This window comes from Canis lupus, chromosome 38 (genome assembly GCF_011100685.1).
Source record: "Canis lupus familiaris isolate Mischka breed German Shepherd chromosome 38, alternate assembly UU_Cfam_GSD_1.0, whole genome shotgun sequence".
NCBI lineage: Eukaryota > Metazoa > Chordata > Mammalia > Carnivora > Canidae > Canis > Canis lupus.
In genome coordinates, this window is record NC_049259.1 from 3,250,139 (window position 1) to 3,266,115 (window position 15,977).

Sequence of the window (15,977 nt, forward strand, 5' to 3'; positions counted from 1 at the left end):
TCTGTTGACTGGAGTCCACCAAACTAGGCCACCAGATTCCACCTGATGTGCCACTAGCTACACCTGGAGGATGCGGTGACCTCCATGACCCAGGTCCCCATATACTTCATACACTGATATCTCCAATCACATTTTCTGAAATATCAGACAGTAGTTAACGGTCAAGTGAGTGTGCGGATTCTGTAGGCCATTTGGAAGTTCAGAGGATAGAATTATGAGTTCTTTCTTCTGTAGGATGAGGTACGTGTAGGCCTGGCCTCAGTAAGGCACCATGGCATTAGGGTGGCTGACTATCCCAGTTTGCCTAGGACCTGAAGGGTTTTCCAGGGCATGGGACTTTGAGTGCTACACCTAGGAAAGCCCTTGGTAAGCCAGGATAATTGGTCACTCAACATGGTGATTTCATCAAGTAGAAACTTGGCACTATTATATGCTGGCTTTGGGAAGCTACTTGCAGAATGTTCTTTCTCCTTCTCTCAGAGGAGCTAAGAGAACAACAGAGATCTTTTGATAAGGAGCTTTTACCTTATTTACTTTTTGGGAAGGCAAAAGGGGCCCTTGCTTCAGTGACCCTGTGGGCAATAAAAGTTATTTGTGGGCATGGAATAAAGGGAACCAAGAATATAAGGAACCCACCATGTCCGGTGCTCTCCTTAGCTCGTATCTCCCCTAATGCTCAAAATATTTCTTTTTGGGAGACTGATTACCTAAGGGGGATAATTTAAGTATTTTTGAACCTTGATGATCCAAGGGGCAGAGCCTCGGTGTTCTCAAATAAAGATGCTTTTCGGCAAGAGGCCCAGACTCACACCATAAGTGGCCAGCTGCCCCTCTGTACCCTCCTTTTTTATGCCTGAAGGACCTTTGATTTTCCTGACTTGGCATTCTGTGCGAGGGGCTGCTTCCCACAGCTGCCATTCAGAGAGCAGCTCAAGTGAGCATTCTCCTCCATATGTTTTTCCCCCCATAATGAGCCTAGCTAGTTTGTAGGCCATGGCATAAGTGGTTTTCATTTTCCAACTGGTGACCCCAAATGCCTTTGAAGTTGGAACACACAAAGAACTCTGGAATTCTCTGCCTCATTTGTACTCATAGTTTGTATCTGGAAAAGCCCAGCAAGTACCCACAGGAAGGAAGGTATGTGGGAGTATGGGAGCCACATGGATTGGCTAAGTAGGAAGAGTCAAGCCCTATAATTAAGAAAGAAAGAAGAGGTGTTGTGACACTGGGGTATTGTTGCCCTAGAAGTTCTGTTCTTCTGTACTCCCCCTGAATATATGGCTCCTTGATCTGGTGCAGCAGCTGTCTGCTGGCAGAGCCGCTGAAGACTGCTATTTAGCACCTGCTCTCTTGAAATAATGTCAATGAATAGTACCCTCACTCTGCTTGCCTGTTTGTCTCCAGCACTAGGCACTAGCAATACGAAGACAAATAAGAGATGTCCCTGAACTAAAGGCATTTAGTTTTAATAGAAGAGACACAAGAGTAAAGCAGCAAGTAAAATATGAGGTGATAACATTTACATGTCTTCCCAGAAGAAGGGCATAAAATCGGGCTCCTTAGAGAGATATTTGAATTGAATCTTAATTGCCAAGATCTCTCTTCTTGTTCTCTAAATGTTCCTCTTTTATTGCATTCTGTTCTTATTTCATGATACAGTGTCTTTTCGTTTTTCATTGATGTATCTAGAGATACTATTCATTGGTTTTGAAGGTTTCTTCTTTCTGTATACCTTCTGTTCCCTCTCAATGGTTTTGGCCTTTCATATTAGATATTTTTCTTAAATGTTTGGTAATCTTTAGCTGCCTTTTCATATATTTTTTTAAGATTTTATTTATTCATGAGAGACACAGAGAGAGAGGCAGAGACACAGGCAGAGGGAGAAGCAGGCTCCATGCAGGGAGCCCAACGTGAGACTCGATCCCGGGTCTCCAGGATCACGCCCTGGGCTACAGGTGGTGCTAAACCGCTGAGCCACCGGGGCTGCCCTACCTTTTCATATTTTAAAGGGAGGCATTGAAAAGCTAGTTGGAAGTTCTGTGCCAACGGTGGTCTTTACTGTAGGGTGATCTGACTGGTGTGTCCTTAGGGAAGCCCTGATATCAGTATTTCTAGGTCTTTTATCTTGGATAGTCAGATTCCCCAGACAAGGCTCTCCTGACCTCCTGCCTCGTCTGTGACCTGCCTAGTCTGTGAAGGTGCCAGGGCCATCACAACATTCAGTATAGCATTTTCAGTTGATCTTCCTATTCTAAGTTCAGTACCCCCTATCCTCAGCTGAGCCTGGTGTCCCAATCCATAGGCCTTCTATAAGAGAATATGCCTCTAGTTCTCCACAATGGAGGGGGAGGGGTGGGATCTGGGAATCTAACAATTCTTAGGCTTTCAGTAGTTTCTCTTGTTTTAGCTCCACCTTCATCCCACTGCCACCACCAGTTCCTCTTGGGGCTTCTGTGATGTAAGGCTGGTTGCTTCTTGCCTCTGCCTACTTTTGGTTTAGGGTTTGGTAGATAATTTACTACTTGCCTCCCTGCTTTTTAGGTGCTGCTTTCATTCTTTTTGTTTTCCTCAGTTTATATCTAAATAATAATAATAATAATAATAATAATAATAATAATAAATTCTTTTCTATTATTTTAGTCTGGCTTGGGGAGAGAGCAGAGCAGAGCTAATGGCATGAATTAAGATTTCATTTTTTTGAAGTAAAGTGAATTCTCTTTGTAGAACTAAGAATTTCAACTTCTGGATTTTTTCCCTAGTTTATATTTGCCTCACTATATGTATATATTTCTCCAGGTCCTATTTTGACTTCTCTATTTCTCCCAATTGTTTTGGCATCACTTATTCAAGCTTTGGCCTCTGGATACCTCAGTTTTTCCTTGAGTTGAAGGATACTAGCTATACTTCTTCCATATTTCCACAGAGGAGAGACCTGGTGTCATCAAGTCATTTGGGCAACCACATTGATTTTAAAACTACCAACTATGTACATGACACATTTCCCAACTGTGGAGAAGAGAACACAGAAGAGGTGCTTACCCTTAGGAATTCATAGTTTTATTTAGATGAGGTAGTGTAACTCTTTTGAAGAAAGTTCTTTAGTGGAAAGGAGCAATACAAATCACAAATCACTAATTTTTATTACTTCATTGTTGTCTTCCGGGTATTATTCCTTTGAGTCCTTTTTTATCTCATATTCATTCTTAGTGTTTCTTCTTTATCCATCATGCATCCTCATGAAATGGAAAATCACTTTTTAAAAACTCATTCATTTTTATAACTGTTCATTCAAGCTTTTGAATCCACATTCAGATAAAAAGAAAAAAAGTAGTCTCCTGAATACCCTTCTTCAGTCTGGATAACAGATGACTCTTCTTCACTTCTTAGTCAACCTGGAATCTGGAGGACTGTTTGAATTACTTAGAAGGGTTTTTAATGGTACCAGGTATTAAATATCACTTCTCCTCTGTAGAGAATATACAGAGTTGATCTTATACTTACAGGAAATAATGTCAGGTTGAAAATAACGTGAAGCTGATTTAAAACATTCTGTATCCAAAATGAGACATCTAAACTCTAATGTACTTTGACTTTGTCAATGTCCCAGTATTCTTTATTCTTTCCACTACCTCTCGCTGATTCTAAGGCATTAGTACATCCATAAGGTCCCTCTAACCCAGGGTTTCTCAACCTTGGTACCATGGACATTTTGGGTAGACAGCTTTATTATGGGGTCTTGTGCACTGGCTGTTTAGCAGTCTCCCTGGCCTCTACCCACAGGATGCCAGAGCAAGCTCCCAAGTTGTAACCATTAAAATCCTAAGGGATTTAAGGGATCTCTAAGGGATCCCTGGGTGGCTCAGTGAATAGAGCCTGCCTTCAGCCCAGGGCATGATCCTGGAGTCCCGGGATCCAGTCCCGCGCCGGGCTCCCTGTGTGGAGCCTGCTTCTCCCTCTACCTGTGTCTCTGCCTCTCTCAATCTCTATGTGTGTCTCTCATGAATGAATGAGTGAATGAATGAATGAATAAATAAATAAATAAATAATAAATATCTTAAAAAAAACAAAGGTCTCTAGATTAGCCCCCAGTTGGGACCACCACTCTAACACAAAGCCATTGATAAAACCAGTTCCTCTTTTCAAACTAGTCTTGGTTAAACCTAACCTTTCCTACCAACTAACCCGGCTCTGGTCTATTTAGAGGAAGACACTGGTGCCTAGTAGCTCAGAATGTGGACTTTATGGTCTGACAAACCTGAGTTTGAATCCTGATTCTGCCATTTACTAGTTGCGTGACCTTGGGTGAGATAGTTTAATCCCTTTGAGCCTCGGCTTCCCCATCTTTAAAAGTAGAGATAATGACATGTCTCATAGAGTTGATGTGAGGGTTCAATGAGGCGACACACATAAAGCCTCTGACACACAGCACATACTAAGTAAGCGATAGAAATTATTATCAATATTATGCCCCTCCTCCCCTCTGTTATTCAGTCTGCAACCCAACCCCACATACATGCATCCCACACTCTCTTTCTCCCTCTTAAAGAGATTGCACAGCATCAAAATATCGGCACTCTTACACTTCAGCTTGCTTAGTTGTAATCAGCATTTTTAATTCCCAGATAGAAGCTAGAGACTCCCTGTGTGGAAACAGAGCTCCAGCAGGGAAGAGCAGGCACCGTGTGGCTGGAAGTATGCTTGGGAGGAAATATACACAAGTTCTAGGCTTCTTTGTTAAGAAAAGAGATTGGACTCCCCAACAGTGGCTTTGGTGGGAAACTTGAAAATTGCATTTCTCTCCTTTAACATTTCTTCCTTCCTGTGGCAACTCTGGTTTCACCTGATGTGGGTTTTATTCCTTCTTAGGCTCTTACCTGAATTGTTGGCTGGATTAACAGTCTTCATAGGGTTGTTTTCTAGATCACAGGGTTGCTGTATTTGTGTGTATAGCACTTGGCACAAAGCCAAGCATATACTACGTGCTCAAGAAATGAAAGCTGCTGCTGTCGTTGTAGTGAGTTCAATGTACCTGAAGCAGACAGACGGGATCCCTAGAATGCTAGGCCAGCACAAAGAGCTTTTGGAGCCTTTCTTCTTCCCCATTTTATATCTGAAAGGTCTGAAAAGATTGGCTATTCTGCAGGCTGTGCTGGCCTCCCCAGGGTTCCTACCCTGCTTGGGAAGGGCTTTGTTCTTGAGATCCAAGTGGTGAGGGGGTTTCTTGTGTCTTTGGTGTTGTGTGATGGCAAAGTGATAGAAATTACTTAGCCGATATGAAAGAGGAATGATTATAGGTGTTAATAAATAGAAGTAAATAATACGTGACGGAAGACATGAAGCCATTTTAATAAGACTTATTGGCTCAGTTCAAATGCTGCTTTCCTGTGCTTTGGGTGGTCTTTAATATACAATGTTTGCTGAACCAAACACTTAAGAATTTTTCCCTTAAGGGCATGAGGATATTGCTTCATGTGGGACAGGTCCCTGAATCTGTTAGTCTGTAAAGCAGAGAATTGACCCCATTGGCTTGACCTCTGGGGGCGGGGGTGGGGGATGTCTTGCAGGTCATGAAGACATATCACATGTACAATGCCGACAGCATCAGTGCTCAGAGCAAGCTAAAGGAGGCAGAGAAGCAGGAGGAGAAGCAAATCGGAAAATCGGTAAAGCAGGAAGACCGGCAGACCCCACGCTCCCCTGACTCCTCATCCAATGTCCGCATTGAAGAGAAGCACGTCCGAAGAAGCTCGGTGAAGAAGATTGAGAAGATGAAGGAGAAGGTGTGTATGTTTCAGCATCTGTGGGGGCTGGGGAGGAGCACTCTGGGAGTCAGGGCTAATAGAAGTTTTCCAGTAGGGGCTATGAAGAGAAGGACAAAGAAACTCTGGTTTCCTTAGTGCCTAATGGTCAAACGTGAGTCTTTGCCATCTGCCCTGGAAGAAATTCTAGGTACTGGAGGAACATGGGCATGGAGGCTCCAAGTTTTTCACCTGTAGCAGATCCACAAGAAACATTAGAAACCTTTCTCATACCTGGCAGAGGGACTGCAGACCTAGGGTTTGGCTTCAGGTGCCCTGTATCCTGGGGCAGATGTAGTGATGCCTTCTTCCGGGTCCGGTACAAGGATGGAGAATGGTGTTAGTAGTTACAATCAAAGTGGGACGTGCATCTAAAGTAGGGAGCCTCATTAACCTTTCCTGAATTGATCTACATTATGCCCTTGAATCTCATTAAACAGAATTAGAACCCAATTTAAGGCAGACGCGCATAGGGAGTAGCAGTACAATTGTGGTTCTCGAATGTACTGTACTTTCATCTTTTAGAGAACAGTCTCCCCTTTAAAAAAAGTAGAATTGAACTTTTGTTCCCTTTTCAGCGCCAAGCCAAGTACACAGAGAATAAGTTGAAGGCCATTAAAGCCCGGAATGAGTACTTACTGGCTCTGGAGGCAACCAATGCGTCTGTCTTCAAGTACTACATCCACGACCTGTCTGACCTTATTGATGTAAGTGCTTAAAGCTGGGGGCTCAAGGGCATCTTCTTCCTGGTTTTGGAGAATTGTCCGGATGTTCCCTAGTCTGTTGCTCAGGCATCTTCAAGCATTTTTAGAAGAATTATGAAGATAGTAGCTGTGGTCCATTAGGGGCTTGCCATGTTTCAGATACCAGGTGAAGCCCTTTATACTTTATCTTATTCAGTTCTTACTAGGATCCTGAGAGGAAGGCACTCGTCCATTTTTAGAGTTTAAAATTCAGAGTTTATTTGATTTATTTTTTTTTAAGATTTTATTTATTTATTCATGAGAGACACACAGAGAGAGAGAGGCAGAGACATAGGCAGAGGGAGAAGCAGGCTCTTGCATGGACCTGATGCAGGACTCGATCCCAGGACCACAGGATCACGACCTTAGCCGAAGGCAGATGCTCAACCACTGAGCCACCCAGGCGTCCCTAAAATTCAGAGTCTAGATGACTCATCCAGAATCAGCTAATAAGTGACAGAGCCAAGATTTATCCCTGGGGCTGATTATTAAACCCATGCTCATAACTGTAGTGCACGTCTCTCCCAGGAAATATTTCCTTAGATCAGCCACTTGCATGTAGGAGTGAGTGGCAAGAGCTAAAGGGCTAAAATGCCATACCTCATATTTAGATAGTTAATATCTCTTGGTATTATTTCATTTGACTATCACATCACCCTGTGGATCAGTGTTACTATCTCCAATTTGAAGATTAGGAATCTAGGCTCAAGGTTACCTGCCCTCAGTTACACTGCAAATGAGGGCCCTGGTCAGTAGGAAGCTGGATGCCCTTGACGTAGGGCCCATGCCTTCTGACATATGGCCCAAAGATGATGAGAAAAGCAGATGAGTAGACACCTGTGTTTTGCATGGCTTAGACACAAGGAATATGCTTTTTGTCTTTGACCTTGGGGGTCAGCCTTGCAATCTCTCTCACCTGCAGACTCCCAGCCGGTCCATTGCCTGAGCCAGCCTGGACTATAGCTGCAAGAGTACGCTCTTCCCTCCAGTCTTCAAAGTGGGGGGCCTGGAGTCAGCTGACTTTGTGTCAGCAGCCACCCTCTGGGGCTTCGGGCGGACCTGAGCTGGTATCCTCTCTGAGGCCTGCTATTTGCCTCTAGCTGTTAGCGGGCAGCCACTGGACTTTCCTGGCCAGACCTTGCCCCCTTGCCCAACTTAGTTTCTCAGTGAATGAACCTACCACGCTTCACACATGAGTATTTGGTGTGTGGTCTAAGATTCAGGTCATATGGGGCTTATCACTGAACTGTTTTGCTCACTTTGCTCCCCTCTCCCCCACTTCTTTCTGGCAAACAGAAAAATTGGACTAAATCATTGGTACTGAAATCTGACTCCACATGCTTGGGGAACATTTCTAAAATAGTTCCTTGAGCCAGGGATTTTTGATTCAATAGATGTCAGCCTCTTCATGCCCCGGGTATCATTGCCTTACTGGGTAAGTGGAGCCCTGATGCCTGTTCAGGCACCACTTTGTTCTCCTTGCTTGTTGATGCCAATCTGAACACTGTCCTTCAGTGGAGGTCAGAGCCCTACACAGGATCCTTTCTCCTCGTGAGGGGAATGGTTCTTTGCTACTGGGAGAGACACCTGTTCTCAGCACAAGGAAGAGAATCAGTTCTTTCTATGTTCCATTTCTGCTACTTATCTCACATTTGTTGAAAAAGAAAATTAGGCCATGCAGTCCATTACACCTCTTCCTCTGGTTTGTCCTTTCCTTTCTTGCCCCCAGGGTAACTTCCTCACCCCTTTCACCAAAATGCCGATCTGGGAGTGGGGTGAGAGAGAGACCTTGGCAATCCATAGACCCTCCATCAGATGTGAGTAGGTATTTTAAAATGTCTAAGAAACAAGCTATTTTGCTACTTATTCTCACTTTAAAGAAGAAGAATAAGAAAGGTATGTTAAGAGCCTGTCTTCATGGGATGTGGTATGAAGTCTCATGAAAAAGCAGCCTGCCAGCCTCCTTAACACTCGGGGTGTGGGTGTAGGCTACTGTGAGCAAGTCTGGGTTGGCACCATTCCAGGCCACTCAGTAAGTTGCTTTTGTTTTGTTTGTTGTTTGTTTTGTTTTTATTTTTTCTAAGGTGAGGACAGATTCATTACTCTTTTTTTTGTTTTTTTAAGCTGGTAACATTATTCGGCTAAGTAAATATTTATTTGGAATGAGGCTATGTGCTTAGCATCAAGGGTACAAAAGGTATAAAATAATTTTTGCCCTAGAGGTATTCATAGACATTGTATGATATTTTCTATGTAATTGGCTAATTGCAGCGTTAAAGGTAAGCCCAAGGGGCCCCAGGACAGTGTTCTTCAAACTATAGGTCATGATCCATCAGGGGGGAGTCATGAAATCACTTTTATGGGTTTGACTTATTTTTTTTAATGAAGGGATTAGAATAGAATAGGAAAGAAAATAAAATATGTGAGTACATCATACTAGTAAGATTAAATTTTATTTTGTGAATTTGTTATGTTAGGGGTGTGTGTGTGTGTGTGTGTGTGTGTGTGTATGACAAGATGTATTTCTTACTGTGAGTTAGAAGTCAAAAAAAGTTTGAGTCCCTGCACTAAGAACAGAGGAATGTCTCTTAGTCTCTGTAAACTCCATGAGGGCAGGAACCAAGTCCTCTCTTTACCTTAATACATAAACTGGGGCACCTGGCTGGCTCAGTCAGAAGACATACGACTCTTGATCTCAGGGTTATGAATTCAAGTCCCATGTTGGGTGTAGAGATAACTTAAATATATATATTTTTTAAACTTTATATATTGGGATGCCTGGGTGGCTCAGTAGTTGAGTGTCTGCCTTTAGCTCAGGGCGTGACCCTGGAGTCCCAGGATCGAGTCCCACATCAGACTCCCTGCATGGAGCCTGCTTCTCCTCCTGCCTATGCCTCTGCCTCTTTCTCTCTGTGTCTCTCATGAATAAATAAATAAAATCTTTAAAAAACTTTATATATTAAGATATTCTTTTTTTAAAAAACATGCACAGTGCTTAATACATAGCTGAGCACATAGTATAATTCATTGAAGGAAGAAAGGAATAGAAGGAGGAGGAAGAACGTGATTTCGTAAGGCAAGATTTTTTCCCCCTTTTTATGCCTTTTAATACAACCTGCAGATATAATTTATATACACTGCTTGAACTTAAGTGTTAATAGTTTCAAGAGTTTTGATAAATTCCAGCACCCTGGTAACCTACATGTCCATCAAAATAGAGAACATTTCCGTTACCTCAAAAAGTTCCTCTATTTTCTTCCCACTCAGTCCCTTACCCCAAGGCAACCACTGTTCTGATTTCTTTCAACATAAATTAGTTTTGCCTATTGTAGAACTTCGTAAAGATGGGATTTTATAGTATATACTTTTCATACCTGGCCCCCTTTTTATCCAGCATGATGTTTTTGAGCATCGCCACTGCTCGTCTGTGTATCAGTAGTTTTCTAAATGACCCAGGCAATAAAAATGGCCCAAAGAACACTTTGGCAGCAAACCAATCGGTAGGGCGGGAGTGGGGAGCCTGGGTACCTTGGCTTTCTGATCTTGACAGTATCCAGAACTTGCTTTATGACGTAGGATGAGTCTTGTGCCAGTCTGTCGCCATCCATGTTACATGCACCATGCTGCCTCCTTCCTCCTGGTGCGGAAGCGCAATGTGTGCTAAGGGCATTGAGGATAAGTCAAAGGAAGTTATTTTTATCGACACCAGTGCACGGACACAAGGACTACCCTTTGACTTCATTTTATAAGATAATAAGATTTAAACTTAGACTGTAGAAACCCACACGAAGCATCTAACACACACCAGAGAAACCTTGACTTCAGGCCAAAAAGACATTCTGAGCTGACTTGATGGAGTCTAAGAACTGTAGGCTCATTGGAATGTGGCTTTCCTCCCCCGTACTCCTGTGGCTTTCCCAACCCAGGAGCAGATGGATGAATGAAGAACAGGGCATTGTGCTCATGCATAGCTGGAGGTTTGTGAAGGCTACATACATGGGTAGAGAGAGTCTGTGACACCTTGTGCACCCAAGTTGGACATGAGGGAACTCCGCCTTCTTCACAGGAAATTTTATAAAGGGCATTTATTTTTCTCTTCTGTGTGAACTAGAAGTGGATATTATGAAATACCCTTTTTTTTTTCTAGGCCTTCTCTAGAGTCTCTTCATGAGGACGTGAACCAGTAAAGGGTTAATGAGCTGTCAACTCAAGTCATCACACATCTGGATGGGCTATCATTAAATTCTTATAAAAATTTGATTTCCCCTGAGAGAGTTTTCATCAAACATTTATATAACCCAGAAATGGCCAGGGGAGCTCAGCGTGGCCACAGAACTCATCAGAAGCCACCAAAAGCATACTTTGTCCCCATTGTGAGGAAAATAATGTGCTGCCTCTACTCACTGGGATTCTCTTGGGAACAGAGATGAAATATTCAAATCTCGTTTACCTAACCTTGCCAGAAATTGCTTCTTTGCTAAGGCCTCAGTTTCTGGCTGTCGCACTCACAGAGATTTGTGGATAGCCACGGCTCTGTAAAACCAATTCCAAGTCTCCCTGGTTGGCTGGAGGCAGAGAGGAGCCAGACGGCACATTGTGAGGCAGACCCCCACTCACTGGCACAGAGAAGCTACAGAACAATTGTATCAGTGAGGTAGCCGGCAGCTGGAGAAAGCTCCCTGCTTTCCATAGGCCATACAGACTGAGCGATATAAGGGGCTTCCAGTGGCCATGTCTACCCACATGACTTAGATTGGTATTCAGCCTAAATGGGTTATTTCCTAAGAGGCTAAAATCAATTGATGTGTATTAAATGCCTACTATGAGCAAGGCTTCTTGGTGAGGGATACAAAGGAGGAATGACACTGACCAGGCCCTCTTTGAGGCTTGTCTTCTGCTTGGGGTGATAGGAAATGGCAAATCTCAGAGTGAGGCAGTGTGTTTGCTGTCACATGAGGGCTGGTGTGCTTTGGCCCTGAGTAGAGGCCAAGGTTAATAGATGCCAGGGTTGCAGGGCTGGCTGGCTTCCCAGAGGCTGGGAATTAGGTTTGGATTTTGAAGATTGGGTCCATTTCCACCAAGTGAGAAGAGTGGAAAATATGTCAAGAAGGGAGAATGCTGGGGTAAGGGCAGAGGTCAGTGGATTTGGGGATCTTGGTGGTTGATGTCGAAGTATCTGCATGATGCCAAACATATGTAAATACATTGCCTTTTTTCAGCCTCACTATGATCTGTGAGACTGCTGTTGTTCCCCTTGGAGGCCAAGGGGAGTTAAATTCCTTGCTTGTGGTCGTGCAGCTGATTTGAGGCCTGAGGCCTGCTGTTTTCCCATTGTCTATCCTAAGCAGGATCATGTCATTGGTTAGAGCAGAAGAGGCTGAGGAATGGAATAGAGGGGAGATGATGTGGATGGTCAGACTGCAAGGCAGATTATAATTTGTTCTGGCTGTTGACTTTGCTTAACTTCACGGAGCCTCAACTTTCTAGTCTGAGAAAGTAAGATAATACCAACCTCACTAGAGTTATTATGAGGATTCAGATGCAGAATGTCCATAAAGCACTTAGTGCACATCAGGTATACAGTACACACACTTAGTAAAGTCGAGGTGTTTTTAAATTTCCAAAATGAGGAAGGTGGACTTCACTTTAGAAAAAACTAAGCTGGGGCACCTGGGTGGCTCAATCGGTGAAGGTAAAGTATCTGCCTTTGTCTCAGGTCATGATCTCGGGGTCCTGGGATCTTGCCCCATGTCTGCTCTCTGCCCAGCAGGGAGTCTGCTTCTCTCTCTCCCTCTGCTCCTCCCCCCTGCTCATAGTCTTGCTCAATTTCCCTCTCTCTCAAATGAATAACTTTTAAAAAAAATCTTAAAAAAAGAAAGAGAGGAAAAAACTGAAAGCTTTTGTAAGTTCTTTAGCTGGCAAGTGGCATAACAAAAGCCATTTCTGAAGACAGTGAAGCAGACAGCACTGGTGTAGAAAAGGGTATGAATCAGGGTAGAGGTAGAGAGAATGAAGAGGAAAGTGGAGTCACCAAAAATAGGTAAAGATGATGAGAGGCACCCCGCCCCCCCCCCCCAATTCTCTTCTGCACTCAAAAGCTCCCTACTTGCTCAGCCCTGTAGGCCATGTTACTTCTGTTCACAGATTCACAGGCATCCAGTTTCATCATCAGCATCTGCATAGAACTAGTCAGGAAGGTTTGCAGGTTCAAGGGCAGCCTGGCTAGACCAGCAGTGTCTTTCGGAGGAGAAATGGCCCCTGCACATGAGTCTCCCAATCAGCTGCTTTTGTCTTGCTTCCATTTGCTCTTCCATCCCAACTGAATTTAATGTCTTTCCATCCTCTGCCCCTAGTTCAGCTGTAACTGCTGTTCTTGAGCTGCAGCCAGGCACCTGCCAGAGCTTGTTGGCATTGACCCAGAGCCCAGCCCAACAGGCGCTGTGTCACTGAGCTTCTTGTGGGATGCTGGGAGGAAAAGCACACGTCACATGCTTTTTCTTCCCCAATCATGGCTGCTCCCAACGTGAACATAATGAGGGGAAGGGCTGGGGAAGTTAATTTGATGCCTGCCTATAGACTGAAACAGTAGTCAGGCAGATGGTCTTACTCTATGCATGGATTCTTCTCTGATGTTTCTTCTCAGGTTCTGGATCTCAAAGCTGCTTAAGCAATAGAAGGGATAATGGATGACAAAGGAATTTGAGTCTCAGGATCCTTTGGGAGAGATGGGGAATATTATAAGATTTTAGAGTGCCATTGCTGAAGACGGCCTTGGGGATTATAATTAGTCCATGTATTTTCAGGCTTTTTCTCTAGCAGAATTCTTTCTTCAAACCAGACCTTACATAGAATCCCAATGTATTAAGTAGACAAAAGAGCAGAGCTGATTTGGTTGAACCAGAGAGAAGGGCTCCCAAGTCCTACTGGTTGCTTCCTTTTACCCCCTTCTCAAGAGCAGCCTGAGCAGTGGCATTGAACTGTACAGCTCTGATCCACAGCTTGTAGACCACTGACCTGGCCAGATCTGTTCATTTGACAGCTGAGGATATAGGTTCAGGGTTGGGGAGTGGCTTTTCCAAGGTTGCTTGATTTCCTGTTCAGTGCTTTTTTTTTATACTCTTGCCTCTCTCATACACCCCCCCGCTCCCCAGTTTGCTTTAGAAAGTCAGGATCCTTGACATGATCTGAGTTTTCCCAGTAAGACTGACACTTAGAAATGTTTGGTCTTATAAATGCTGTTTCTGTCGGGGAGGAGCTTTAGTGCAGAAATCCAAGTCTGGAGCGAAGGCTGTCCTCGAATGTCAGGAACTGGTGGGGGTGACAATGGACGACAGAGTCTGATCCCCATTCTCTTCTCCCACTGAAGTTCAGTGTTTGTGTAAACCAGCTGCTCTTGCGACACTTGTGCACTGTGAGCCTGGAATGGTGAAATGGCCTGGTTTGATTCATAGGTAGTGACTTGACCACAGTGACCTTCAGGGAGTGGCAGGCTGTATTTTCATGGTTGTATTTTGTTAAAATGGTATCCACAGAGAAACCCCTGAAGTGGAAGAGGGTTCCCTTGAACCCTTAGCTCTTCTCATGTTTACGGAATACCCCTGGGCAGCACATGATGAAATAATGTCCTGTTCTGTTGAGTCCTCTTCCTTTCAACCAGCCCATAGCCCTCTGAGGTGTGTCTACCGTTGAACTGGGAATGGAAACCAGAAATTTCACCTGGATCTTGGAAGTCAGAATGTCAGCCTTGTTCCGGCTGCACAGCCAGTCCTGCTGACATGGTCCGAGCTGCCCTGGGGGCCACACTCCCTTTCTGCCCAGCTGTGAGATTGTCCATGGTTTGCTCACATGCCTTCTCCATCCCACAGCAGTGTTGTGACTTGGGCTACCATGCTAGCCTGAACCGGGCGCTACGTACCTTCCTCTCTGCTGAATTGAATCTGGAGCAGTCAAAGCACGAGGGTCTGGATGCCATCGAGAATGCTGTCGAGAATCTGGATGCCACCAGTGACAAGCAGCGCCTCATGGAGATGTACAACAATGTCTTCTGCCCACCTATGAAGTTTGAATTCCAGCCCCACATGGGGGACATGGTGAGGCCTCCTTCCCATCAGCACACCCCCTCCAGGGCTTGAGCTCACTTGTGTCTGGATTCACTACACTAAGGCCATGTTATTCTGGGGAGAGGAAGGCCTGGGGTTGGCTTACTTTCAGCTGAGTGAGGAGTATTCCACTCATTTGGCAAAGAGCTACTGAGCGGCTGCTGGGCTTAACTGTAGAAGGTGGGGATTAGGGCCCTCTGGGAGCTTCCAGTCTGGGGAGTTGAGAGAGGGTTCCAGATATGCATAGAGTGGGGCCCCCAGAGAGTCCAGCAGGATCAGAGGAGGTGGAAAACAATAGGTGTATAAAAACTAACAGTTCAGTATGGGAAGGGGGAAGGATTTGGAGGAGGCCTCCAAATGGTGAGTCTGGAAGAAGAGCTGAGATGCAACCAGATACTCAAGGCTTTTGATGGGGAGGGAGAGCCAAGTGGGCAGAAGTGATGTGATCTTATGTCACTTGGCAGAGATCTGAAGGATCTTATTCTCTTGAGTTTAGAAGATTACAATAAGGGGTATAGCTTTGCTGGCGTATTGAACAAAAAAGAATGGGCACCTACAGATAAGACAGGAGCTAAGATGTCATCCCAGAGGCCTGATGCTGTCTGCCCAGGCTAGGGAACAAGAACATGGGGGCCCTGTTTTGAATGTTGAACCTCTAAGACTAAAACAAGAAGGATCTGAACAAAGTGAGAGTAACAAGAAGCTCTTTGGGTTTCATTGCTCTGAATATTTGGTTCCACTTGGAGTGGCTGTGCATGCGAATCAGAGTGACCCTGATTCCTGCCAGTAGGAGCTAGCCTTTAACCTTCAGATGAAATTGGGAGGAGAATGTATAGGCTTACATAATAGAAATAGATGGATCTTCAGGTGTGGTTGGATTTAGGAGTGGGGATTTATCAAGACTCGGGTTTTTGGTTTTTTGCTTTTTTTTTTTTCTCTCTCTCTGCTTCACATCTTGTATCTTGGCTCTATTCTCAAGTAGGCTCTTATCCCATAAGGGCAAGGTGACTATATTTCCAGCCTGATTTCTTATAGGTCCAAATCCAATGGAAGGAGTATCTGCTTCCCTTCTAGAAGCCCCCACAAAATTCTCATTGTGTCTTCTTCGTTCTGACTGGCTGCTATGTTTAGCACTGAGCTAGTTATTGTGGCTGGGTGTCTGCAGTTGGCTGGTTGGTTTAAGCCTAAGTCATAAGCCTAACCCATCCCAGGGTTGTGGAGAGCCTCATCCAAAATACACCACTTGGATTGTGGGGTAGGAGGTTCTGCCAAGGACAGTCAGGCCAAAGTCACCGGAGAAGGAGGAAGGGATGCTAGGTGGCTGAAAAATAACTATG

General features: G+C 44.4%; 1 protein-coding gene across 11 annotated transcripts in view; it reads left to right on the forward strand.

Annotated features, from left to right (window-relative positions):
- SRGAP2 (SLIT-ROBO Rho GTPase activating protein 2) overlaps nucleotides 1-15,977 on the forward strand; it is a 235,414-nt gene that overhangs the window by 159,299 nt on the left and 60,138 nt on the right. For 9 of the 11 annotated variants that reach the window (XM_038586064.1, XM_038586066.1, XM_038586068.1 and 6 more), the window contains exons 6-8: nucleotides 5,565-5,780; nucleotides 6,377-6,505; nucleotides 14,407-14,631. In XM_038586064.1, coding sequence (XP_038441992.1) covers nucleotides 5,565-5,780; nucleotides 6,377-6,505; nucleotides 14,407-14,631 — 570 coding nt within the window. The remainder of the gene's footprint in view (nucleotides 1-5,564; nucleotides 5,781-6,376; nucleotides 6,506-14,406; nucleotides 14,632-15,977) is intronic. The other 2 variants (XM_038586065.1, XM_038586067.1) reach the window with 1 other exon arrangement.